Source organism: Mugil cephalus, chromosome 9, assembly GCF_022458985.1.
Source record: "Mugil cephalus isolate CIBA_MC_2020 chromosome 9, CIBA_Mcephalus_1.1, whole genome shotgun sequence".
Classification (NCBI taxonomy): domain Eukaryota; kingdom Metazoa; phylum Chordata; class Actinopteri; order Mugiliformes; family Mugilidae; genus Mugil; species Mugil cephalus.
This window is the reverse complement of record NC_061778.1, coordinates 11159764-11187560: the sequence shown is the minus strand read 5'-3', so window position 1 is coordinate 11187560 and position 27797 is coordinate 11159764. Positions and strand designations below refer to the sequence as shown.

General features: G+C 43.1%; 1 protein-coding gene across 2 annotated transcripts in view; it reads left to right on the top strand.

Annotated features, from left to right (window-relative positions):
* ift80 (intraflagellar transport 80 homolog (Chlamydomonas)) overlaps positions 1-27797 on the top strand; it is a 32409-nt gene that overhangs the window by 1921 nt on the left and 2691 nt on the right. For both annotated transcript variants that reach the window (XM_047593793.1, XM_047593792.1), the window contains exons 4-16: positions 1225-1335; positions 1480-1548; positions 4282-4391; positions 4475-4564; positions 4643-4780; positions 20167-20346; positions 22200-22318; positions 23188-23262; positions 23801-23964; positions 24056-24120; positions 25716-25851; positions 25974-26121; positions 27075-27246. In XM_047593793.1, the coding sequence (XP_047449749.1) occupies positions 1225-1335; positions 1480-1548; positions 4282-4391; positions 4475-4564; positions 4643-4780; positions 20167-20346; positions 22200-22318; positions 23188-23262; positions 23801-23964; positions 24056-24120; positions 25716-25851; positions 25974-26121; positions 27075-27246 (1577 nt within the window). The remainder of the gene's footprint in view (positions 1-1224; positions 1336-1479; positions 1549-4281; positions 4392-4474; positions 4565-4642; positions 4781-20166; positions 20347-22199; positions 22319-23187; positions 23263-23800; positions 23965-24055; positions 24121-25715; positions 25852-25973; positions 26122-27074; positions 27247-27797) is intronic.

Below are 27797 nucleotides of genomic sequence, written 5' to 3'. Positions count from 1 at the left end.
ATTTTCTCTGGCAGACCAGAGTAGTGAAAACTCTGTTACGATTCACTTTTGCAACTTTCTTCTGCCTCATGTCTTGTTACAGTCAAATACATATCAGTATTGCTGTAGTCGTTGCTTAAGATATAAGAAAAGAAAAAAAAAACAAAGCTATAATTAATATTTTTGACTTTGGTGTGCCCTGGAAAGAAAATGTTGAAAAAGTTTTAGACATGAATTCTGTTCTGGATATATTACATTTTAAGATTAACATGGTTAAGCTGAAAAGAATAACAGACAGGGTTTTATTGGGTTGGAGGACTTTTTATTAACATTATGGCTTTCCATAGTATTATTAGATTAGTCAGCCTCTCTACTCGCTGAAAGTATATTAAGTTTTTTTTGTGTGTGTATGTGGTGTATATGCAGTTTGAGCATTTTCCAGTCACTAACACTGTGAATATAATGTTAAAAGTTATTGTTTCCTTTCAAAACTTAACATTTAACAAATGTTTAATGAGTTTGCTTCATTATTAATCATTAATTCCATAGCTCATCTGTGTTGGACAGTTGATTTGAGCATACATTTCACAGACGTAAAACTTTTAAAGTTTTGTTTGTCATTTGAAGCAGCCCTTCAGTACGCCAGTATGCCTGTTCTACTGACTACCTGCTGGATCAGTAACATCCACTTTTGTTGGGATGTCCAAATTTAGAAACGGGAGAGAGCAGCAGCACGCTGATTTGCAGTTTTAGGCCACCAGAAATTACATAGAACATTCAGAATTTTTAATACACACTGCCACAAAGTATATGTTAGGCCCACGTCTTCAATAACTGCCTCCATGCCTGATCACCCTTTCGTGTCTAGCAAATAGAAAATTGCCCGACCAAAAGAAACCCTTTACTTTCACTCATCGGCTTCATGCTTTAAGCTTGTAATTTAAATGATTGTAGAAAATATGGCTTTGAGTCTAATTGTGTGTTGGGGACTGATAGTTATTTTTCTTTTATTGGTAATGTCAAATTATATTATTTTACAAGGTTGGAAATTATTTTCTCCGTGGCCCATTTACCTGATGCAGCAACTAGGAGTTAAGCAAATTGATGGAAATACAGTCTCTGTATTTTGTATATGGGATCAAACAAACCTTGATCACAGCAAGCACACTTTTAGTAACCGCAGACCCAGAATGTGGAGTTGCTGTACAGTAAATGTTTAATTTTTTATTTTTTTTCTCTTAACAGGGAAGTTCCACCTGGTCTCCAAGATAGGACGCATTGAGAAGAGTGTCGAGGCACACAAAGGAGCTGTTTTGGCTGGACGATGGAACCACGATGGGACCGCTCTTATCACAGGTAAAACAGGCAGCAGTACATTTCCATTCAACAAATACTGCCTTAAAATTTAATTAAATCCTCATTTTAATTTCTATTCAATTATATCGAATTAAAGGAAGAATTCCATTGTCCTTGAGATAATTTGATTCTTTTATGACTTAGCTGGAGAAGACGGACAGATTAAGATCTGGTCCAAAAGTGGGATGCTACGCTCAACATTAGCCAGCCAAGGTAAGGCTAAACACTCTTGTTCCAACTAACTGAAACATAGCTATAGTCCATAATACTACTACTATTAATAATAATAAATCACACTTGGCTACAGTTCTATATGTGATCAGTCAACCAAACATTAATGAACAAACAGAGTAGGTGCAAGTCATTGACCACTGGTTTTACTGCCAGAAAGGACAGTTTTAATCAGCAAACTGAATTAGTTGTAGATAAAGAACAGTGATTCTGAGATACAAAACATTTGCTCATCTCTGTGCAGTATATAAGAATGTTAAACTTTTGTCCCTTAGGCATTTCATTGTGTGATTTATTACCATAAAGCCACTATATGTAGGATTACAAAAAAACTTCTGCCATAAACCTATATTTGTGAAGCCAGTATACTAGCCACAGTCTGGTCTGCTGGTACATTCACTTGCCGGTCCATTAGGTACACTGTTGAAATCAATGCATTCTAATATAAGAGTCCAGCGCTACATCTGTGCCTAGCTTCACGAAGGTCATGGTATTCGGCAGCTGTTGATTCAACTGTGTTTTCATTTTGGAGGCTGCAGTTTGTAGTACTATTGGATTGTATTGTGTATTAACACGCTACCACATTTTAGTCACTGGACTAGACTAAATGTCAGAAGCACTTGTTTGTTTAATTCAGTGTAACACAAACAACATCCTCTAGAATGATCACACAATTGAACTGCCCCCTTTTCTTACAAAGCTAAGACTTAGTGCAGGGCCGCGATATTAGAACGCATTAATTTTTACTAGTGCACCTATTGTTTTGGTAATTGAGCTAAGAATTAGTAACATAAAGGCTTTGAGCTGTATATTCAAAGTGGCCATTGCCCACGTTGCCTTCTGAACACATAATCTAGATAATGAGTTTTAAAGTGCGACAATGAGTTTTAAATCAGCTGTTACCGTAGCAGCTAATCGGCAGCAGCAGGATCCGTGTGGAGGCAGCCACTGACCAACCAGCTGCAGGCATTTAGTAAAACACACCAGTTACACCCTCACTGTCTTGATAGATGCACACACAGCGCTGATTGCTTTTGGACTTTCAAGCCCAAAGAGGGCCTCTTCTGACGCACAGAAAAAAAAGGCAAGAACGCAGATAAAGAGACTTGGGCACACAGAGAGTCAGTTCCATTCATGTGCATGTGAGGGAAAACGTCTCTTTTTCTTAGTGATATAAACACTGACTAACCCACTCATCTGTCTCCTGTTTGACAGTAGACAGACCCTTCTTACATGCGGTCCCAGATGACCCAAATAAACTCTCACACCTTGAATCTTATTTGATGTTACTCTGCCGCCTATAACTTTCCAAATTTTGTGTTAATATAAAATATGAAGCGTTGCGTTCATTCATTACCTCACACGGATGTGCGTCCGCGCTGGTATGCTCACTGAGCGATCTGTAAGATTTGCTTCTGTGTCGAAGCTGCTCTTTTACTCGAGCAAGATAATTTAAAATGACAATCAAGGAGGAAATGTTTCCCCCCCCCCCTCTCTTCTTGGCTGTGCTGCTCACCACACTTGTGTGTATGTGTTGGGCCTGTTAGGATGTAATTGTGCTCAGTGCAACCAAAAGCAGAGACGACCTTCCAGTTCTATGTTTTTTTTATTAAAAGTGCAATAAAGTTTCAAAGCTTTATAGGAGTGGAGTTTTATTAAAAGCCATAAAAGGACTCCTAATGATACATTTCTCTATCCAGCATTCACATTACAGATGGCTTACTTATTAATTGATTCATTGTGCAGTTTGACTTATTAAATGTTTCTCCTCAGTTGTGGGACAGAAAAAAAGATGGGGTGGATAGAAAATTGGCTTCTGGGGAAATGGATGGTACACCCCTGCTGAATGACGGGTGCTGTGGAAAACCTGGCAAAGAGAGAGCAATTCGGTCCCAGTTTGTAGTAACATTTTTCCTTAGTGTTTGCGGATTGAGATGATGGGTGGTGGGCTGCTCAACAAAATTACAGATTTATAGAACACCTGGATTTAGTAGCATTACCACAGATACACACAATCCTCCACATGGCACCCAGATTATTGCAGGTGTTGCTTCTCTACAGAGCCTACAACTCCACATACACAAACACACACACACACACACACACACAAAGTGCAGGAGCGTGCTGTTCTTTTTGGGTACTGTGACCCATTTTAAGAGAGAGCTCTAGGAAGAGGTTGGAACCGAGCGAGAGGGAGGAAAGAGAAACTTGTTTCAACCCCTCTCATCGCCTTCGTCAGATTTAGATCATGTGACCAGCTGGCATTTGTGAGAAACCACATGCACCTGGAGTGGGGTTAAATGTCAGGCCCCCTCCCCTTCACACACGCGTAGCCACAACCTCGACACACACACTTTCCCTCATATATGTGAGCTCAGACACGCACACACACTCGCACACTTTTTGCTTACACCGTAGACTGATTTTCTCAGCTGGTTTTCCTGTAAGCTAAGTGCTGTTACACAGGCTGAATGAGGTGAAATCTCTGAGGGAATATAATATCTTCTGACTGGAAGAATTAACTTCGTTGTATCCTATAGCTGGTGGTCACCAGATAAAACTGATGATACTTTTCTCCCTCGTTGATTAATTCAGTGAAAGAGAGAGAAATGTATATAGATTTATGTATGTCCATATGTGCTACAGTCCAGTCCATTGCTCTTGGGATTATGATTAAGACATGATTGTGTATCTGTATTTCTTTGTGTCTTCCAGGGTCTCCTGTATATTCTGTGGCCTGGGGTCCAGACTCAGACAGAATCCTCTACACATCCGGCAGACAGTTAATCATCAAACCTTTGCAACCCAGTGCCAAAGTCATACAGGTACTCAAAATATGTCTAATAAAAAGAATAAATAAGTGGAAAAACTTAATGTATAAATGTGTAAAGTAAACGTCTCTCTCTAGTGGAAGGCTCATGATGGAGTCGTCCTGAAGGTGGACTGGAATTCAGTCAATGACCTCATCCTGTCAGGTGGAGAAGACTGTAAATATAAGGTTAGCGTTTTCTTGAGCGCACTTGTCGATGTCTCAGGGGTTGTTGAGTTGTTCTTTAAACGCGCTCTCCCTCAACAGGTTTGGGACAGCTTCGGCCGTCTGCTTCACTCTTCGTCATCTCACGACTACCCGGTCACCTCTTTGTCCTGGGCTCCAGATGGGGAGGTGTTTGCTGTGGGCTCCTTCAACACCCTGCGGCTCTGCGACAAGACCGGAGTAAGTCAGTTCCGCTCTTAAGCAAAACAGTTAAGCGATCCCCAATATAATGTGATTTTAATCAATGGGATGTTCGTGATTAGCGTAGAAGCAAATTAGTGATTCTTGCCAAACATTACTGTTGCAGAAGGGGGAAGAATAATAAATAGCAGGAGGGGAAATCGAAAGAGTACTTAAGAGCATTGAACCGGCTGGAAAATAAAACTATTTTGATGTAATTACCTGCCACTTCTCGTACTTAATTAATTCATTTGATTGATTGATGATTTCCGTATACAAAATCTTTTATTTAAATAAAAGTGCAAATGCAAATAGGATGGGTACCTCATCAGCTGATAATAAGATAATCCAGGTATTGCCTAGGGCAAGTACACACCCTAATGCTCTTGTAATAACTGTGCAATAAATTGTTCTCAGTCAGTTCTTTCAAATGTTCTGATTGAAGGGACCAAAACTGCTGTCTAGTTAAAGTCCTGTTTGTCAGTTGGCAAGGGTGATGTCATTGCAACTGTAATCTTTAATAAATAACAAATATGTCGACTTCAAGGGCTCAGGCAGATGGTTGGCAGGGGTCGGGCCATCGGTGAGCATCTGTGGCCATAATTTTCTGGCACCGTCACCAATAGTCAGGCCCCCTTTCTGTGGATACAGCATGTCTCTCTCAGCATGACTCACTTCTTGTTTTAAATCTTTGTGTAATCTCAACATACAAGTACACCAATGTTTTCATGACGTGGTCATCTGGAAGGAATTCACAGTAGATCAGCTGATCAGCATGTGTCAAGAGAGCACGACGTAGCTCTGTACTGCAGTTTGTTGCTCTTCCTAGCATCCTAGCCCACCAGCTAATCGCGGCTCTTGCAGTCTCCCCTTTTGAATTGAGAATGCAGACTACTGCCACCTGCTGGTAGGTTAGAGTCATTTCCTGTCACACGTGCATAGAACGTATATATGTCAGCCGCCCGTGGGCTATAACCTTTGCAAGTGTGTTCAAGTTCTACCTTTTGAAGTGCTGAGCTTTCAGCGTCACGCGAATGTGCACAATCCTGCACAAAATCTGGTGTTGCATGCATTTTGACAAACCCTTTCCTAATATTGTCCACTTTTTTTTTAGCATATAGTAAGGTTAACCTTTTCAAACTAACTTTTTTAGCAGTGTATTGCTAACATCTGCTTTCTTATGTAAAATGTACTTCAGTTCTAAGCATATGTCGCTGACAACCTTGGCATAAATCGTACAACTGTAGCGCGTTGGGGGTTTGTACTTTCCACACATTGTAAGCTACTGTTTTGTGTATTTTCTGTAGTTTATACTCATCTGCTAGCATGACATTCAAGCTTCGTAGCCAAGTCCTTTACCCCGAAACATACTGTATCTATGACACACTGTCATCTTTTCCAGCGCAGTATGGTTCATATTGTGTAGCTCATTACAGGCCTCGTGCTCTCTATACATCATTCATCTCTGTAAATCACATTAGGCTGCATGCCACATGTTCTTGTTACCTGGTGCTGATGGTAACTGCAGTAATGAGAGGGGAAATGAGAGAATGATGAATGGTAATTGTTGTTTTATTATTGCTGAACGTTTGGCTGGGAACAGTATTACTAGTTCCCTCATGGGGCATTCGGGGCTCCTTTGAGTTTACGTGGAGATGTCAGTGCATCGCTGCATCAGGTTGCTGTAATCAAAACAAACAACCAGGGCTGGGTATTTGTGTCCTGATCACCAGGCATTTCATGCTCCATTTTGATTTAATTAGGATCAAATGTCTCTCTTTTTTTTTTTTTTTTTCTGGAGCACTAAAACAAATGGGCTGGAGAGAGGTCTGAGCCAACACACATGTCTTCTCCTGTGGGTAAGGTGTTTGTTAGTACGCACTTTTGAGGTGTATATTAATATAATATATTATAACTTATTCTTCTTCTGAACCTCTGCCTTTAGTAGTTTTGGGAAAGATTGACAGTTTATATCCACCTTTTTCTTTGGTAAATACAAACTATCTTAAGTACAATTAAGAGCACAACTCAGAATTGTGTACAACTTGCTCCTCTATTTTTTTGTTATGACCCGAGTCACCTTACGTTCTCCCATTATGGGTTTGTTTACGTGGTTGGTTTGTTCCATTGTTTCATCATTGCACCACTTGCTTTGCTGTGGCGTGTCTTGGTTAAGGCAGTGTGATGATGATGATAATTACGATGATTATGGTTCTGCCCTGCTCTGACTGGAGGAAGGGTATGCTCGCCTTCTCCTCCCTAAGCCCCTCAGAGACAGTGTGTACTGTAGCGTGGTGTGGGAGGCTTGCTCAAGAAGAGGAGTGGGGGGGGGGGGAGAAAACGGAGAGAAAGAAAAAGAGTTTAGAAAAAGAAAATCCCCCTCAAAGGTCACTCCATCTGAGTCGCTTTCTGTGTTTGAATTCAGACACGCGTTCCTTTCGTGCATCACGTTAGGGAAAACTCGCTTCGCATGCTTATGCGCAACGCGGCGTAATTACTCCAGCGTCGTTGTGCGTGTGGATTTGCAAACAAACACCGAGACCATTAACAAATTACAAGTGCTTCACCTTTGTTGTCGCGGCGGTTTGTTTGCGGTGCAGTAAGGGTTAAGCAGTGTGAAGAGTCTTTTCAGTTACTAGCGTGTCTAATGGGAAGGAGTTTCATTCTGTATCTGCTACAATGAAACCTTGCACTTTAACGTATTGCTGCTGGCTCAGCAGGATCAGTCCTGCGCATTTAACCCCTTCACCTCCCGTCCAGCTCTGCTCTCCTCTCGTCTTAAACTCTCTCCTGCTCTTTTGCTTTTTCTCCCCCATGCTCCAGGGCAAATCTGGTGTGTTACCCGCCCCCATTATCACCGTGTGGAGTGGGTGAACGTATACACAAGTTTGCATCGAGGCAAAAGCGCTAAGATATACTTGTTTTGTTGTGACTTACGGACAGATCACAAAGTTTGCCTTGTCTCGTGTTTCCACGGAGCATAAATTAAACACATAACTGAGTTATTAATCCATATTTAATTATTTCATGCACAGTTTTGTTGAGCTTGGAGTCCTTGTGTGTAGAGTGCTTTTTCTTTTTACAGCAGGTTTAACAGCGCGCAAGACACAAAGAGGTTCACTGTCCCTTTTACAAGATTTGGGAGACACAATAAGTCAGTGTCTGTCTGTGTGCCTGCCATAGTATATGCATGTGCCCACATGCCTGTGTGTGTCTGTGTGTGTGCAACCATTGCCGTGCAAATGTGCCTGCGAGACAGCAGTCTATTTACGAGGCACTGCAGCTGGTGTCTAGCGTCTGGACCCTGTCACGATCCCTGACACTGTCACTGGCTAACAAGTAGGACTCATTGTGCCAGGCAAGCACCCTCTCGCTTCTCTCTCTCCGCCCCTTCTCCCCCTTCTTCTCCTCTGTACACTTGTTTTTTTCTCCCTGCACTGTACACCCCTGCTCACACACATAATTGTAATAGCTGCTTGGTTTTTGTTTGTCTGATTGTGCGGACTTTGCTGCTCATTGTGCACAAATCAATATAGAAACTTTTTTCAGGGCTTGGGATGGCAAATGATTTTTGATTGCCGTCCGGTTTTAGTTACTGGTGAATGAAGAGAGAATTCTGCTTTCCGTATAGAACAGATTCAAGTCCACAAGTTGGATGCGTAAGCGGTGTAGAAGCGAGAAGGTTACTGTCCGTCTGAACATGACTGTAGATGTTCGCCGCAGTAAACGCTGCAGATGCTTTTCTGCTCTATTTCAACTAATGTCTAAATGAAAATAAGCTGAATGAGCTTACTGTAGGACACCGTCAAGCTCCTACTAACAATCCAGTGCACACATCCTCTGTTCCGCCCTTTTTTCCACCCATGTCCTTTCCTCTCCCTTATTTGTAGATTATACTTAACAACAGGCAACCTAGTTAGGCTCAGATGGTTTTAATGTTAGCTGAGGGCCGAGCACCATTTCTTACAGTTATCCTTGTTGTATGTAATAACACAAATGTTGCCTTCTAGTACATGTTTGCAGTTTTTCTTCCACGATGTGATAACAGCTTTCACCCCCTCACAAACTGTTGGGTTGTGAGTAGCCATAAATAATGTGTCAGAGTTATAGCTCATAATGGTAGTGTTATTTTCCAGAGTAGGGTATGTACAGTGAAAGTGTTAAACCACTGGTATCTACTTGTGGACTCTGCCTGTTATTTCATACACTGGCCAAATGGTAATCAATCATGACATGATTTATTATCTCTAGCTGGGATTTTCTGCTAGCACACCACTGTCTTTAGAAGGAACTGATTCTTCTTTTATCCGTCCACTTTGTGCCAGTACACTCGTCTAAGGAACTTATGTGGGAGCATAATTTTCCTTCTAATTGCCTCTTTGTCTGTGAGATACAAGCATGTTTTGCTTTTTAGGGATGGACATCTCCCATTCGGAGGATCCGTGTAAATCCCTCCCTATCTTTCTTCATTTTGCTGCTCCTGCCTCCCCTCCTCCTTTTGGATTTGTCGGAGTATCTTGTGCTTATCACTGCTCCCCCTCTTGACTCCCTTTCGCTTGTGTTTTCCCCAAGGCCCTCTTTACCTCCCTTTTTTTTTTTTTTTTTTTGGGTAAGTCCAGGGTTCCCCTTAGGGCCTTGCTCAGCATTACCACTTTTGGAACGGGTCCATGTTTAACTGGAATCACCATCGCTCTTGTCTCTCTCCGTTTCTGTCCGATCCATTCCTTGTTTAACTGCATCCACATTCTCTATAGGATCTTCGTCTGCCAACCTTATAGCTGCCAACCTTTATTTTCTCCCAGAAAGTGTATTGCTCTTGACTGGTTGTTAGTCTGCTGCTCTCATTGCTGTCTTTATTCCCTTCTTAGCTGTTGACTCTCATGCGTTGTGACAATCTTATCAGTTAGTGCCTCTAACAGTTTTCCCCTTTATCACTGGGGAGCATATAGTACCTGAGCCCGTGCTGGCAGTTTGCTACCAACCACTGTCCAGCCAACATCTGGAAATTGCCGCTGCTGGAAAACAATGAAACGGCCCGGGGTTCTGGTCCTGATAGCGAACTGCCGTTAGTGGAGCGTGAAAAAGCAAAAGAAACCACTCACAATTCATTAGACTTTATCTGTTTTCATCACACGAGAAGGGGTCGGCTGTTAGTACAGTTCGGGGTTTTAGGCAGCAGAAGGAAAAGAGACGGACGCACGTAGCGGATGAGAGTAGAAAAACAGCCGAGGGAGAAGTCAAACCGAAAGTATTGGCAAAGGCCTGGAAAAGAACGAGCATGTGCACATTAGAAAAGATGGTGACTGAGTGTTTGAAAAAAGACGAGTAACTTTGAGAGAGAGAGAGAGAGCGAGAGAGAGAGAGAGAGAGAGCAAGAGCGAGGGAGCATTGTCAAACAAAGAGAGTCCTGAGTCAGCAGCAGAGCAGTTTTCTCCCCAGGCAACTGGGTAGGGCTACTTCTCTCTCTCTCTCTCCCTCCCTCCCTCCCTCTCTCTCTCTCTCTCTCTCCCCTCTTGCTTTACCCCTCCCTCCTCTTCCAAATCTGTGCTTTTGCATGCTATTTCTTGCCTCGCTCTCTGCACTCTTCCTTTCTGTTCTCCCGCTGTAGTAAGAACAGAACAGAACAGAACGCTCCCTCCGTACACTGCGAAGCAGAAAGCACAAGATCTGAAAAGAGTAACTGGGGTTTGTCTTGGCCCCCACAGCTCTCTTCCTCTAACATTTATCCCTGTTTTCATGGGAATAATTTTACTGAGTCATTTTAGCACAGGCTGATGAAGTTTCCAGACCTGATGCAGCTTAGTTCAGAGAGTGTGAATAGCTTCTGAATACTTACATGCAGACTTAATCTGGTATCCCAAGAAGCTCATTAGTTTCCCTAACAGAATGCGAGGATAATGGTTTTTCCTTTGTTTTCTAGGGCCTTTGTGCCGAACAGGCTTTGGTTTTCTGTGTTGCTGAACTCATTCTGGCACATGCTGTGGAACAGCGTATAGTAAGGTCCATCTCGCAGATGATTGACCCCAATTCTTTTAGTGCGAGCTTGTGTGCGCTGGTGCCTGTGTGTGCGTAAAGTGGGTTAGAGTAAAAGGCACTTGTTGACATGGTATTACTTTTACACCTCTCTAGAGTTCGGCTAAAGGCTTGCCTTGTTGGAAACCAAAAAGGAGGGGAGCATGAAAAAGAGCTGAGAAAAAAGAGCAGTCGGCGGGGTGGGGGGTGGGGTAGTGTGGAACTGTCCAATATATCCTTTAAAGTTGGCCTAGGCAGTGAGGCTTGGAGAATTGGTCTCCATAAAAGATGGTGGTTTCTCTTTCCCTCACTTTCTCTCTCACTTTTCTCTCGGCTCCCTCTCTTTTTTCTTCTTTGCTTTCAACCCCTCCACCCCTCCCTCCTCCCATGGTTAGAGTATGACAGTGCCCTGCCAGCCCCTCTGGCAGAGTCATCATTCTTAGCAGCACTAAATCACTACCTCCACTAGCTAGACAAACATGTCACACTCGCAGAGAAAAAGAAGGAGAAAGAGAGGAAAAGAGGGATAAAACGGCACGAGGAGCGAGGGTTGATACTTGGTGACGAAGGCAGGGAGCAAATAAAGGACTTTGGTTATGCACATAAACAAGGAAAAGCTGAGCATGTGTGGAACTGGGGTATCCCTTCGAGCTTTACTGCCAACGCAGAGTTCATTAAGGGCCGTTACTGAGGACTAGGGCTGGGCTGGAGGCAATGGACCAAGGTCCAAAAGAGGATGATTTGAAAGGGTTTAATGTTGGCTGCACCCCAGGGTTCCTCCCCCTTTCTGCTGCTTTCACCATGGATCAGAACGGTGCTATGCTTCGACACTGACTAATTTATTGAGTGACTCTTTCATTTGTTATAATATACTTGTCTCCGTGTTCTTGCCACCGCACACGCATCCGTACGCAGTTTAATGTGTTTGTATCGCTGTTGTTTTTGTTTATGCTGTTAAATTATCATTTTTAGTATTTATATCATATGCAAAGGCACCGCGGTGTAAACGTGACTCCGATCAGCTGTTATCAACAGGTACAAACCCGATATGCGTTTTGGAGGCAGCCACGTCTCACAAAATAAACACTTTTGTTTTCATAGGGGTCCCATAGAAAGCTGTCTCGCCTCATTGGACGCATTTCTCAAACCCTTTCCACTCGTGCAGGCCTTAAATTGAACCGAGTAAACCAGCATATTCTTGACCTACCATCAGGTGGTGCAGTAGGATGCCAAAATGCATTTAAATATCCAAATTATCTGTGTGTGCGCGCACGTCTGTGTGCATGCATGTGCTTGCAAGTGCATATGTGCATAGTTGGTGCTAATAGAATTCTGCTGTCCAGCTCACAGCTGTGTCCTGCTGATGAGTCCCAGGAGGCCCCAGCATGTGTCTATGGTTACTATGTTGAGGCTCCAGCATGAAACCATGTGTAGATCATTACACTCTCTCTCTTTCTCTCTCTCTCTCTCTCTCTCGCTATCTTCTAGTTTGTCTTGCTCCCCCCTCACTCACTCACTCACTCACTCACCCATCCCTCCCTCCCCACCTCTCTCCATTTCCCTTTGCACTGCCAAAGCTCCAACTTATGCCACTCTGTGCTCGTCTCAGGCTCAACCTCTGGATCTCTTTAGCCGAACCAAGTGGGTATTTCACTAGAGAGATTTGTAGAGCTCCTCACTTTAGCCCGCGTTTAGAATCGGGCTATGCAGTGTTGTTGCAGAGTTACTGGTTAATGGGCAAGGCGTTGTACAGTAAATGCTGGCGAATGCACCTGATGTGTTTTGGGTACTTTAACATTCAGAAGTGTACAATGTGTTTATTACAATATCACAATATCACAAAGAATCAGGAGTTATGTGTTATCCATAATAGATTATATAGTCACACAGTCGCACAAAAGCACAGAAGAGAAAAGTAACATTATATTTCGCAAGTGTGCTGCAGTGAAGGACTGGTTTTATTTTTATATGCACCTCATGCAAAACCAGATCTTTCACAAACGGCGGTGATAATGATTAAATGTGGTGTCATTTAGCAACACGCTCATTTCTTTATAGACCCGTCTGATGTAGCTTGTCAAAGTTGAAAGATTTAAGACAGATTTGTTCTGTAACCTGACATGCACCTCCCCCGACAAGCTAGTCCAAAATGCGTTTCCTTCGAAAATTCACCCTTCCTCTACCTCCTACACACCGTGTCCGTAGACACCGTCTCTCCTTTGTTCGTCACAGTGATTTCAGTAAATGTCCAACGTTGGCCTTAAACCCAATCTCAAGCTCCATTGGGCGACACCGGTGCATAAGTCTGAAAGCTTGCGTTGGCGCCGCATAGATGCATTGCAGAATTATAACCAAGGGTTTGGTTCAGTCACATTGCACGTTCCATTTGTTGTGTATATGCATATGGGTTTGATTTGTATCTGGTACTACTTATAGACTTATGTATGTATGTGTGCATAGAACATAAATTTGGTACCACTGTTGATTACTTCCACAAAAAAATACTTAACTCTGATAAAATGAAATACAGAGTAAGACAATGTCAATGTAAGTACGTAGATGGTTGCCTTCACATTTAGAAAAGTTGTGATTACTTGGATTGTTTAGTCCATCTTAGAAGCCTGGTCTCAGCCACGACCAGCTTGTCTTTATCCTAGTAGTCAACCCCATCCCCCATGGAGGGGTCACTGCAAACTGACATTTACAAGGTCTCCTAATCTGCTGAGAGATTGATGAGCCCTCATCCAAAACGACCTCCTCCTTTCCTCAAAGCACAATACTTTGTCTTAGTTTCCCTCTCGAGCACGTTTTCAGAATTGATTTTAAACTTTTTTTTTTTTTTTCTTGAATTTGTCTCATCATTTTCGTACATGCACACCCACTGTCTGTTTATGGCTCAATACTTGCCTGTATATGTCTAGTGTCCATTACACTAAGACATGTTGTGTTTATTATGTGCAGGGAGTTACTCTCTGTACCTGCACTGCCAGGTCCTGTCCTGCACATAGACACACAGGCAAACTCAAGCCAGCTGGCTTTGCAGAGAGTCTGCCATCTGTTCTGATTTATGTAAGACTGTTAACCCTGGACTAGGTCGGCTCCCACTAGCTCACTAGCACAGTGTTAAACTAACAGAGAAAGCAGCCCTCCTTTCACCTGTGTACGAATAGGACACAAGTATGTAATATGTAGTAATCAGATAAATCCATTATACGTACCACTTTTCATTTCGTCTTTAAAAAGTCGTATACAGCTAAACAGTAAATGTAGCCAAAAGTAGGGCTAAATCGTTTTAAAAAGAAATATAATTTCAACATTTTGTCTGTAATCTTAAGTACAGTGAAAACTTGATCAGCTTTATGCAGCGTTTTATCCAAGGCCCACTTAGAAAGAAATGCTTATTCACAGTGAAAACACAGCCTTGTGTCAATTCATTTGTTCTCTTCTGTTGATGGATCTTTCCCAGTAGCTATAATTGGATCTTTGATCATTTAAAGCGAACATTATCACTGTCATGTTTCCATGTCTTCGAAAGATGAAACAGCCTTGCTCTCGCACAAGAGATTGGAGTGGCAGACATCACAACATAGTTTGTGTATATTGTAATGCTGCGGAACAACATGTTACATGGTGTAACAACTTGATGATGCCACAGATCCCTGCCAGTATTTAGTAGAAGGCAAACAGTGTTGTAGCTGCATATAATACAGACTTTGAGAGTGGTCATGGACTCGGATTGACCTATTAACACTAATGGAAGTTCGAAGTTTTTCCTGGAGGCTTGCTTCAGTGTGTCAGGAGTGTCCAAGATGAAAGGCTAGAAAAGCAAAGGAAGTCTGGAAATCTCATGCCCCCCCACCCCCCTTCTTCTGATTAGCATGTTGTTGACTAGCATTAGTGCTGGGGGGAGCAGAGAGCGGTCAGGGCAGACATATTTAATGCTTGTGAAGAAATGGGGCTGAATCAGCAGATAGCTCCACTGGGAGCTATTAGTCCAGACATGTGTCATTAACCCTTTCCCTGGACTCAGCTCCACCCCCGCCCACTCCCCCCCCACACTCCCCTCAGCCCCGACCATGAGAACTGTTTCAGGTAGTGCGGAGAGAGAGAGAGAGAGAGAGAGAGAGAGAGAGCTTACGGGTAAATCAATGGCACAGATACACTTTCTTTTTCTCCTTTGTCTTCATTTCTTATATTTTCCCTCTTCCTCCCTTCTGAGCCTGTGTGCTTCACCTTTTTTTCCAGTACTTTGTTTTCAAGATAGCTTTTACTTGTTCATTGTTTCAGGCACCAGGCAAATCTTGACTTTTCTCCGAAGCCAATTTAAAGAAGGGTGACTCGAAGCGGTGAAGCTATTTTCAACAAATGATCTATAGTAAATCCTCAAGCACTGTAGCTATTCAAATTTGGATGTAAAAGGAGGAGTGAATATACTGGCTATGGGCTGCTTCATTTCCGTTATAATAAATCATAATAGTTTTCAGTAAAGTCATCAGTATGTCAGTCTTTTCAAGCCACTCCTGCTGCATAATCCCCATCTATCAGCCACACGTCTAAATACATAGCTTACTTTGGCAGCTGTTGCAATTAGACGTATTTAACAAACATCAACAGCCCTTTAACATTTATATTTTTACTTTTTTCGTACTTGCTTTCTGCCACGAAACGTTGTCACTGTTGGCAAAACAGCTGAGAAATAAATAACACGGCAGAGTGAGCCTTTTCTACCCTTTCAGAGGAAAGCACATATAGAGCAAGAGGTCGAGGGCGCCTTTAGTAACAAGTTTGACTTATAATGTTGGGGGTTCTTAAACAACACCTTTGCCCTAGACCTTTTTCTTTTTTCACACAGCGTCGTCCCCGCGCTGGCAGCTACAGGGCAACAATAGAGAGAAGGGGCAGGCCCACAACACCTGCCAGTCTTAATGGTAAACATATGTCGAGAAACGCAGAGAGACTGAGGAGAAGGAGGAGGAAGAAGGGAGGAGGAGAGCGCACACACTCCTTAAAGAGGCTGTGCGTCAATACGTCGGTTGTGGTTTTTATTTGAGTGTTTATGTGCTTGCATTTGTGCGCGTGCAAATGTGTCGTCGTCTGCACAACTGTCAATAGGTCTTTGTGGACGTGTGGTAGTTTGTGCGCTCGAAGCCAGGGCCTGTGGATCATCACTTAGGTCTGCATTTGCAAAAAAAAAAAAAAGTTGGTCGATAATAGGGCTGCTTTAGCAATTATTGCGCATGGTACTTCACCTTCCTCAACAGTTATTTTAACATTATGTTATGCATAGTTTCTGTCACGTACGTATGGCAAATGTGTGCCCAAGTCCCGTAAATACATACATGTCAGCACACACAGGATGCAAACGTGGGTGTTATGCTTGGTGCTCAAAGCGATCGTCGCAACTGTTAGACTGCTAGTCTGGGTGTTCTGCCATGCTTCTGAGTCATTTAAATACACAGCGCTTTGACACATGTAGGCGTGCGTTTTCGTCTGCGTCGCAGTGTGACTTACGCGCGCAGCCATACATCGCTTCTATGTATGTTAGGTCTGTTTATGAAAGCTCATTATGAGCTTCAAGGGTCTCACCCTCTCTCCTCAACTAAGAGCCACACGTCATGTCTGCCACCTTCTCCCTGACCACAAAGCTGTCCATTATGGCTGCACAACTTTCAGTGACCAGAGTGAACTGCAGCTACATAATTGCTGAGACTCGGCTTCCACATCCCACCCCTAAATCTTCATTTCAGCCTTCATGCGCGCTCCTCGCGCATGTCCGCTTGCCTTTTCTTTTTTGCTATATAATATCTCTATGCACTAATCTTAAATCTCCTTCCAGCCTGGTCCAGTAGGATTCTCAAGTATCCAGTAGAGTTACACCCCTTTGGGCTGCAATAAAATCAGTTGCCAAATCTGCTGCCACTGGCTGATTCACCTCCCCCTGCTGCTCTCCCCATTCTCTGTCTCCTCCATCGCTCCTCTTCTTGTAATAGTCAGTTCTCTCCCCACCCCCTCTTTATTATCAGCGCTATGTGTGTTTTTTTTAAAATCTGAAAACAGCAGTCTGACTTTGTAGTGTGAAAGGGGGAAAAAAAAAATGTATTTCTAGAAATGATGAGATACGTCTGCTCAGATACCAAAGCAGCAGAAATCTCAAGTCGAATTTTGGTTGACCTCAATTTGCCTTTACTGCTAATTTATGCTGTTTACTCTGCTGATGATTGATTCATTTTTACTATTAAAATAGCAAGTGGACTTTCAAATTGAGTTTGGCTGCACTGAAACAAAATTATATATTATAAATTCTTAGGTTCAGAAACCTGAGGAGACCGGATGAAGTACCTAAATTGTTCGTGTCCCATACCTTTTGTTGTTTGTTTTGTTGTTATGCCTTTTTACGAGGGACAGCCGCAACCAAAGACATGTTGTTAGTTGCAGAAGAGGAACTGTTTGAGGTTGTTCTCTGTTTTGTAATTTCTGCCTTAGTGGGGGACAAGTCCAAAGTCATTTTGTCGTAAATTCTTCTTCGGTCCCTTTTAGTGAAGAGCGCTGTGATGTAGTTGTTCTTCTAACTTCGTAGGCAGCCAGTTATCACAGAGGACGGTGCCTGTCCTACACCTTTTGCTGTTACACCTTTGCCAGAGACGTGTTTTTGGGTTGTTCAGACACATCCTGTTCTTGTGGACTTAATCTTGCAGATACATATCCGTTGCCATACACGCATCGAGACAAAGTCTGACAGAAACATTCATTTATAACTTGGTGTACACGGTCTTTGTTACCATAACTCAAGAACTCATATACTACTTATGACAACATTTCACATGAATAAATACGGTATAATGATGAAGTGGTGTTATGGTGATATTTTCTGTCTACAAGCTAAAAAGTCAGCTTTACTGTAACCGTGAGGCGGTAACTCTAGTTTACCAACTACAACTACAACTTTGAGGTTGTTCTCTGTCTTGTTGTTTCTGCATTAGTCGGGGCAAAACCAAAGTCATTTGGTCGTAAATTCTCATTTTCAGTCTTTTTCAGTGAAGAACATTGGGATGCAGTTGTTCTTCTAACCTTTCAGGCAGCCAGTTATCACGATATCGGAGCTCTTCACCTGTAAGGGAGAGAGGGAATAGATGAAAGAAATGCAGGGCGAAGGAGAGAGCGTTGCAGAGAACTCGTGTCTGAACGCTGCTCTGGAAAAGGTTTTTGCGTATACCTGGCCCGGCCCATCCATCTCAGGAGAGCAATAGGAATCCCCCCCGTGTCCCATAGTCAGACGCCAGCTGACAACCCTAACAAGCCTGAGGATTTTCACCTCTTTTACACACATGTAGACACAGCATAAAAACAGACCCAGGGCACTCACTAGAGGGAATGTGAACTCACATTTAATTTCTCCGCTTTAAAAACACATAAGATTTTGCCGAAGTTTCGTTACCTTATTTTCCTTCACTCTTATACTCCAATACTAACTGCATTTAAACTTTTGCTGCATGCACCCGAATCCGCTCAAGTGTCGTACATACGAAGACAACTCCCATTTCCACACGCACACACATTCTCGCTTGCTGGCGGACCGACTGGCTCTAGAAAGAGTCAAATGGCTCAATGTGTTAAAAGCATTAGGTAAGCATAGATCCAGCAGTGCTCCTCAGGCTGATATCATATGTCCTGCTTCATTACAGTCTGGTGTATACATTCAGCTGAATCTCTGACCCTCCATCTATCCATCCCTCTTCCATCCCTCCCCTCTCTCTGCCCCCTGGGGTGCTTTAACACAGAGCGGGCCATCTCAAGATGTTAGTAGAAGAATAAATGAGCTCTCTCGTTATTGTAAATGCTGCCCCAGGATTCTTGGCATGGAGCTCACGCAACACAGCTCCACTCGGGGTTAGGAATAGAAAAAGAGAAAAAAAAAAACTGCATAAACTGAAGTAATTTATATTTAGGGAAGTTTGAAGCTGCAGAAATCAAAAGGAAGATGGGAGGTGGGGGGAGGGGTAAAATAGAAATCCGTTGAACAAACTATCCCTTGTCCTCAAGGGAAAGTTTTTTTTTTTCTTCCCACAGCTATTTTGGGTCCTGATATGACATTAATTACTGGGAGGGTGCTGACCAAAACCAGCTGAGTAGTGTATGTATGAGACAGACAGGAGGACCAGGAGTGAAGGGGCGGGGGGGGATCAAAGCAGTGTGCCTGTAACCTGCAGCCGGCCGACTGTTACCTCTAGCCCCCTCAGAAGCAACGAAGAGGAAATAAGCATACACCTCAGATCCCACAGCTGCATGCGTATGAGGCAGGGAGCACACTGAGGCCTTTGCTCCAAGGTTCACCGCAGCACTTGGCCCGCTGCACCACACTTGTCTCTCCATCACAGGCGAGCAGGCAGGGCTAGGTTAACATTAGCACCTTTTCTCCCTTCATAAGCAGTTTGCAGCGTGAATGCATGCGCTTGTGTGTGAGATCACAGCTGAGAAACGGCTATCCCAGCTCAGCTCAGACAGCCGCTTGTGCTCAAGGTAAGAGTGAATGCCAGGCAGGTTGACTCCGGTAGCAAAAGGGCCTATTATGTAATTAAACTAGCTCCGGTTCAAACGAAACCAATTTATAACGTATGGGGGATCCACTTAGTGTCTACCCGAGAAACCATGTGGTATCGTAATGGCCTTGACCTTTTTTGTGACTACTTCAGGGGCACCGAAAACATATCGAAAGAAGGAAAAGACACTGGTAATAGAGCAAAAAATAAAATAAATAGAAAAAAAAATAAACCTGAGGGTAAGCTTAGGAGATGAGAAATGAGAAGGGTAGCCTTGTCTTAAAGATTGTAAAGGGCTGCCTCTTTTTGTTCTGTGTCTTTCGCCATAACTGCCTGTCAGAGTCAGTGCAAGCTGACGCAGCACAGCAGCTCTCCGTCTTTCTCCGCATCCTTCTTAAGCTCGGCCTTTTTAAACGTTTTCTCATTGGTAGGGAGCAGTCCAGCTAATTATCTTTTGGCTTCGGTTTTAGGGAACATATATAAACCCTCCCCGTCCCCCCCAATGTATGTAATAGATGAGGATAGCAGAGTGCATGTTTATGAGCGCAAGTGCTGGACTTGGCAGGCCCAGGCTCTCCTTCACTGTCTCACAGTTCATCACAACTCAATGAATGACTGGGCCCCTGTCTTTCTAGCGGAGTTTGCGTGTGCGCACACGCACGTATACATAAAGAGCTCTTGACCTTCTCCCTTTTTTTTTTCTCTAAACTTCTAATTGTCTCTGCTTTGTGTACTGCCCCACAACTTATTTAATCTTGCAGATACATATCCGTTGCCATTAACAATATTGTTCTCTCTCTCTCTCTTCCATGTCTTTCTTTCACCCCCTCCCTCCAGTGGTCCTATGCCTTGGAGAAACCCAACACAGGCAGCGTGTTCAGCTTAGCCTGGTCTGCAGACGGCACCCAGCTGGCCGGAGCGTGTGGCAACGGACATGTCATCTTTGCCCATGTGGTGGAGCAGCACTGGGAGTGGAAGAACTTCGTAATAACCCTCACCAAGAGGAGAACCATGCAGGTAGACGGAGCCATGTCCATGTTCCTGCTTGTTTTCAACTTCGGCGAAAGTAAATTTAGTCTTTGTGGAGACTAGGAGACTCACTGTTTAGTTTTATATTGTTAGATTAAACAAAAGCACCAAGCACCAAGAAAAGCAAAAAAGACAAATACATGTTAGTAAATCTTGCTCAAACAAATGATGCGGTTACACCTAATGACCACACTGCACATTTTGATTCCTGTCTGTTGTAAGGATTATGATTTTACCATTGACTCCATATACTATGGACAAACCCACTGTGATGTCACTCATTGGATTCTGAACCTCAAGAATGAAGTCCAAAGTGGGTGGACCCTGCAATCGCCATTTTGGATTTGCTTAACTCCACCCATACCAGGATACTCCACATTTGAACAAGAGGGTTGTGTTGGGGCGGGGCTAAAGCAGACTGGCCAATGAGACCTGACCACCCGACTCTCTGCTGCCTGTTAGCGTAGGCTACCACCTGTCACTCAAAGCAGGAACGCCCTTTATTATGCAGAATTTTAAACGGAAAAAAAATAAACCCCCTGTACAATTGTCATGAATAGTGAAGTAAAGTATTGAGACCAGAAACTTTTTTGCACCAGGTTTTATATCGGTTTAATATCACTGTAAATTAGGGCTTTTTAACATGAAAGTCAATGGGGATTTGCTACCTTTTGGATCCAGCCTCAAGTGGTCACTTGATGAACTGAAATATTTCGCACTTCGGCATGAGCTTCATTGTTCAGACCTGAAGATTGCCGCCTGGATTTTACAGGTTAAAGCTGTGTTTTTAAATAAATGTCACTGAAAATAGACCTGTCTGTGAGGAAAGATAATTGATATTTAGCCAAAGATTAAGAGACGTTAACCACTGAGTGGTGAATAGTCTATGTAGAGAGGCACATGTGTCCCATGGCTTGGCTAGTTGTGGCTATATATTATAGTAGTACCCTCCCAATGTGCCCGTGTGCAGCCCTGCAGTGACAATGACCAGCCTGTCTAGCAGGCTTCCTCGCTCTGCCATTCTCTACTGTTTAAACTCACGGCAACCACAAGGTAGCGTTTACATGCGGTTAACACACCCAAGTGTACATACACACACGCACGCACGCACTTGTATACTTCGAGACAGGGATACACACGCACACCTACAGAAGCATGCGTGCCAACACACGTGCACTCATTGGCCATAGACATCTCCACCAAGTGTAGTTTGTGTAAACCAAACAAAGTCAGGTCATCAGCCATTTATTTTCAGCCTTGCAGGCGCTTTTCTGTCTCCCTCCTCCCCCTCTCCTCCTCACAGTCCGTTTTAAAACTGCACATCTGCCAGTGGTTTGTGAATTAGCCAGCTAAATTTACCACCTTGCGGTCAAATGTTTTTTATTCCTGGTTGTGTTGCATGTAAATTTGGCTAAGCTGAAGGGAGCAGAGGAGGAAGATTTGTAAAGCTGTAAAAATAACCCCACCTTTCACCTGGTGCTGGAAAAGGCCCTCTCATTCATTCACAGGGAGAGCTAGAGGGAAGTATTTATCTATGCAGGTGAAAAAAATGAGCACTGGCCGCTACACGCACACACTTAAAACAGTAAAAACTGCTTTCTCTGACCACAGTTGACCTATGTATACTTGGACATACTGTACACAGTTTCCTGTGTATATTAAGAATAAATACACTCTTCTGTGTGCGTGACTGTTTTCAGTCTCTGTGAAGCCAGTGTCTGCCCCTTTGTGTGTTTAAATGCTAATTGTTTGCACAGTCGTATAATGTGAACGTCTGTTTCTATGAGGTCAAACGAATCCCACTCTTGTTTTTGCACCCTACTCTTTTCCTTCTTTCTCAGGTGAGAAATGTGCTGAACGATGCTGTGGACGTATTGGAGTTCAGAGATCGAGTCATCAAAGCCTCTCTGGCGTATGGTCACCTAGTGGTCGCCACTTCCCTGCAGTGCTATGTCTACAAGTCAGTACTCCATTTCTTCTTTTCTTGAGTCTGCTGATTCTCTCCTCTCATCTTCACACAAGTTTGAATTTTCTCATCTTGTATTTTGAGGATTTCACGGTGTTCACGATGCCAGACATGCTCGCTGTTTCTGACCAAACTTTGATGATTGGCTTCTAATCCAATTAGAATATAATGGGATTCAGTTATACGCGGAAAAACCTGCAAATTCTGCCCTTACCAATTTATTTACTGAATGAAAAAAACTGACAAACTGGATCTCTATTTGTATACCATTTGATCATAATCAGTGACCAAGTGACATGCTGATTATTTTATAATAACCTGTCAATGAGACATAGTAGACACGGTTGATGTGTTAGGAACAACAGAAATGTACAAGTAGAAGGATTTGAGTGACTTTTACGATGCGATCAGCCAGCTCCTTTTGGGTGTTCCCAGTCTACAGTGGTCAGCACCTATGAAAAGTGGTCCAAGGAAAGAAAAGAGGTGAACCGCTGACACGGTCATGAGCAGCCAAGGCTCACATGGGAAATGAACTCTGGTCAGTGTAGTCCAGTCCAACAGACAAGCTACTGCAGCTCAGATTGTGGAAAACGTTAAAGCTGGTTGTGATTGAATGGTAGGCTACCTATCCAAGGTAGCCGGTTAATGGATTTAATGTTTTGACTGTTACATGTATTCAAAAGAACAACTTTGTATGATGCCATTTTTCATCTGTTTTAATCACTTTTAGTCCTTTCATCACTGAACTATTCAGGCTACATCTGTAGATTGATCTCCTCCTAATTTATGATTAATATTTACTTAGCTCTGAATTATTAAATGTCTTTATCTGTGTGTGTGTTTGTGCTCTTTATTCATACCAGCTCAAGAAACTGGAATACTCCTCTCATCTTCGACCTGAAGGAAGGAACAGTCAGCCTTATCCTACAAGCAGAAAAGTGAGTCTTTCTTTTTCTTTTTTTTTTCAGGAGCACTGCAACAAAAGAGAGAACATGCTTTTGGATCATCTTTTAGCCTCTCTAATGCTTCATTACTCCACACTGGCCACTCATTTAGCAGCAGCCAACCCAAGCACACACACTGCACTCTCGCTCAGCCAGTCCAGCCATACAATAAGGCAGAGTGAAACCACAGGGGGAAATTAGATTAATATGGAGTAGCTCTTGTGCAATACTCCAGTGCAGTGTCCCTGACACTTAGCATAGAGCTAAATAGATTACTGGCCATTTTGTAATCACAGCTGAGCTCGATGAGCCTCCCTGAGTAAGTTAACACGGTGTTGATGTGCAGTGAGCTTTTAAATTACCTGCTTGTGTCAGTTAATTAACTGTTATTCTGTCTTGGTTCTTTTACTCTTAACATTTTATCTATGATGTTTCCTTCCTTGTCTCTTTTATTCCTCCCCTTGCTACCCCGCTCACCGACATATTGATTTATATACAATACACTTACTTCACTGTTGTCTCCCACTTTTAGACATTTTCTGTTGGTGGATGGAGCAGGGTTATACACGTTCTCTTACGAGGGTCGATTGATATCTTCCCCCAAGTTCCCCGGCATGAGAGCTGACATCCTAAATGCCCAGGGTGTCTCACTTAGTAATGACACGATTGCCATCCGAGACAAGAGTGATGAAAAAGGTGAGGGGATCGCTATGTCACTATTGTAAAAACAATGTTCTACCGGCTGTTTCCACTGTTATTATGCTGTCTTTCCTTTCCCCCTCGTCAGTCATCCTTCTCTTTGACGCCCCGACTGGAAAAGCCCTCGGTGATGGGAAGCCTTTGACTCACAAGGTGTGTAGTCCTTTCATAATTTTTACCAAATGTTTCATATTGACACATGGGAGGTTTCTTTATTCAAGCCGCACAGTCAGCAGAGACTCATTGGTCCAGTGTCGCTATTACACGCAGTCCAGGCACATTATTCCATTAGTAGAATATCCATTGCGGTGAAAGAGTTTTTCAATATTAATTATATTCCAGATTAGTATAAATAACATTGATAGCTGAATAGCTGGAACCATCAAACTTCTAAGTTGTGATACTTTTCACCATAGAATCGGCTACTGTATCAGAAGGCCAACCAGCAAGTGTGAAAATCAAATGTTTGAGATAAAACCTGGTAGAAATATTTAGCCTAGAACACCTCTCCAGCCAGCGTTGACATCCACATATTGCTTTGATAAATATCTCTCTTGCTGATCTTAACCTAACCTCCAGATGTATCTAGTTACACCTTAGCAGCCCTCCAACCTTCAAACGTGCCAGACTATTTATTAATTGCCTGATACTGTGAAAAAGTGACACAGTGACGTTAATGTGTCTCTTTCCAAAATAGCTAGTGCTGGAAGCTCGGGGACCCCCTGATGTGATTTCTGTGCCACAGTCAGCGTGATAGCTTCTTTTATTTTAGACTTTGCAGTTGTCCTCGCTGACTCAAATGCCAGGAATGTCAATACTCTCTGAAATTGGTCAACAGTGCAAATTTGCTCATTTACTTGTTTATCCAAGGAATTTGTGTGCTGTCATTTTTTTAAACAAAAACATAGAGTAAAAATGTCTTTATGTGTTAGGCTAACTAGTAAATTACTTTCAATGTCTGTTTTTAGCTTGACACATTATTTTGTAGAATTGCTGCTTTAATTAGACTTAGCTGTGTTTTGGGCATGCACAGTTGGATGCTTGTGAAGCTTACAGTATGTGCGTGACTTCTCCAAGTAACTTATGTTAAAGTTAGCATCATAATACATGTTAAAAACATTTCCCCTGACAGTATTGCGCTGTCATACCTGAGCTAGCTAGACCTAGCTAGCGAGAGCGTGCCGATTCTAAACATTAACTTTTAAACTAAGTCGCTCCTTGTTGTTCAGCAGGCTAATTTTTTTCGGCGTGTACATAGTTCAGGGGAACAGTATTTTCACACTGGGTGTCTTTACTCCACGCATCCACAAGGAGAAGAAACGGTAAATATACGCGAAAGGAATGGCAGAAGAGGTTTTGAGTGTAACCGAGAGTGAAAGGGACAAAAAGAAGGAAAGGAAAAGAAGTAGAAGTAGCAGTAGTTGTACTGTTTGTCAGTATGGCTTTGTCTGCCAGTACTCCACAGCTCCAAGATACTGCACCAAAGCCAGCTAGCTCTGGCCAAAAACACACACGTTCACACACACGTATACCCACTCTATGTCTCTCTGTCTGTCTCTCTCTCTCATACACACACACACACACACACACACACACACACTTGGCAGAAAGGCAGTTGGGTCACGGTACAAACTGCTCTCCCCCTTCCTTTCTTTTTCCTGATCTTTTGTCCTCCTTCCATCATTTACTCCTCTGTTCCCTCTTACCTTTGTGGTTTTGTGTGTGTGTCTGTCTGCATTTATATGTAGCTGGATGTGGTGGAGATAGCCCTGGATCAGTGTGGTCCGTCCACTGAGAGGAAAATCGCCCTGGTAGACAAGAACCGTGACCTTTACTTAACCTCCGTGCGTCATCTCGGCCGAGAACCCAAAATCTGCAAAATCGGTGAGCTGGGGAGGAAGGAACTCACTTGGCAAGACGTGTAGTGACTCTTTATTTTTATACACAAGTGTAGCTAACCTTGGATGAATGAGGTGGTTTTTTTGTGCGTGTGTTCCATCCTGCAGGTAGCATGGTTCACAGTATGGCGTGGAACGATGCTGCCAACATCTTGTGTGGAATCCAAGACAACCAGTTCACGGTGTGGTACTATCCAAGTGTTGTCTTCACTGACAAGGAACTACTACCAAAAACACTGTACATAAAGGACAGCAGGTGAGCATGTGCAGTCTTTTGCTTTCACACTTGGTAGCAGGCAATAATAGCTGATACTCTTCAAAATGATGAGCGTAATACTGTTGTGGAAGCAGCAGGTTGTTGTAAAACAAAAAGCTCTTAAAAGTGGCAAGTCGTACAAAAGTCATCCCTCAGTGCCTTCACAATTTTATTCTAAAAAGTAACAGCAAAGCATGTAAAATAAGGCCAGAGAAGAAAGAAGGAGGCAGCTCTTTTTTGCACCTTCCAGCTCATTCCCCAAGGTGCATCTCACTGCTTCAGGCACTCGCTTCTGCCAGCAGCTGTCAGACTGTCCAAAAGCCCTCAGCTTCAGCTTGACAGTCCCTGCACTGTCCACACAGGCCTTCCTTAACTACCTCTGCATGTCTGCTGCACTAATGTTTTGCGTTCACATGTTACTGGTTTACATTTACTGTTTTGGTGCTTAAGCAGCCAAATTTGGGAAACACCAAAAAACCACATGGCAAGAGCAGATAAATCAACGAATGCTGCGCTTTTCTGAATGTGTTTTTAGGATATCTGTGATGGATGATGCAGTGAAAATTACAGAAGTAGCACTGTCAGGATGTTTTTTTTCATCAATTCAGCAAAACTGTATATGTGGTGGGTTGCCACAAATTACCCCTAGTATAAGAAATACCGTCGCACACACTCATGCACATATCCAACCTGGTGAAATGGCCGTTTAGTTGATTATTGGATTAGAAATTAGCCCAATCCATTACACTGTACACGTTAACAAAGAATTGTATCATTTACTTATAACGTAGCATTTGCTGAATATATCTCACTGAAGAGTTCTTTTCCACAGTGAACAGTCACGTCAATGCGCCATACCTTCTGTCAATACTTGCAAACAGCCTTTTCTGCGACAAACGGTGAGGATGTGGTCGCATGTCACTCTGACGTGTTTGCTTTGTGTGTGTTCAAAGCGAGTTCAGCCGCGCACCCCACATTCTGAGCTACGTTGGGACCAAGGTGACATTAAGACAAGGTGATGGCTCACTGGTGTACAGCAGCGTGCTGCCCTACCCTGCCCTCCTGCACGAATACAGCACCTCCGCGCGCTGGGAGGACGCGCTTCGCCTCTGCCGCTTCGCCAAAGTGAGACACCGACATACACTAACAGTGAAGAAATCTACTCGAGTATTTCTTAACATTAGATAGCCAAACAAAACCACAGAATGTGTTAATTGTGCAATTTCCTCCTCTGCACTTTAATCTAGTGTGAAATATCCCATAGCCTGGAGCTCCACCACAGTCCACATTCACGTGCATTCACTCGTATGTTATGTACGAAAGAGTGCGAGGCAGAAACGAGAAGGCGGTAGACGAGTTTATGGGACCAGACCAGCAGGTTTTAATTAGCCTTCAATTAGCCTGGTGACACCATTTACCGGACTCAGCCCCCCCCCGCCCCCAGACCTCACTCAGAAATGCACACTCTGCTCTATGCATGTGCAGAAGCTCCAAACGTATGTACTCATGCACACTGAACACAGTGTGAGCCTGTGTTTTGCTTGGGCAATGATGCAATAACCACAACTCTGGAGAAATGGAGGACTAGTGGTAAGAGGAGGATGGAACAAAAGGGATGGAGAGAGGCACCAGTTTTAAGAGTTTTTTTCTTTTTTTTTTCCCTTGACCCCTCACCC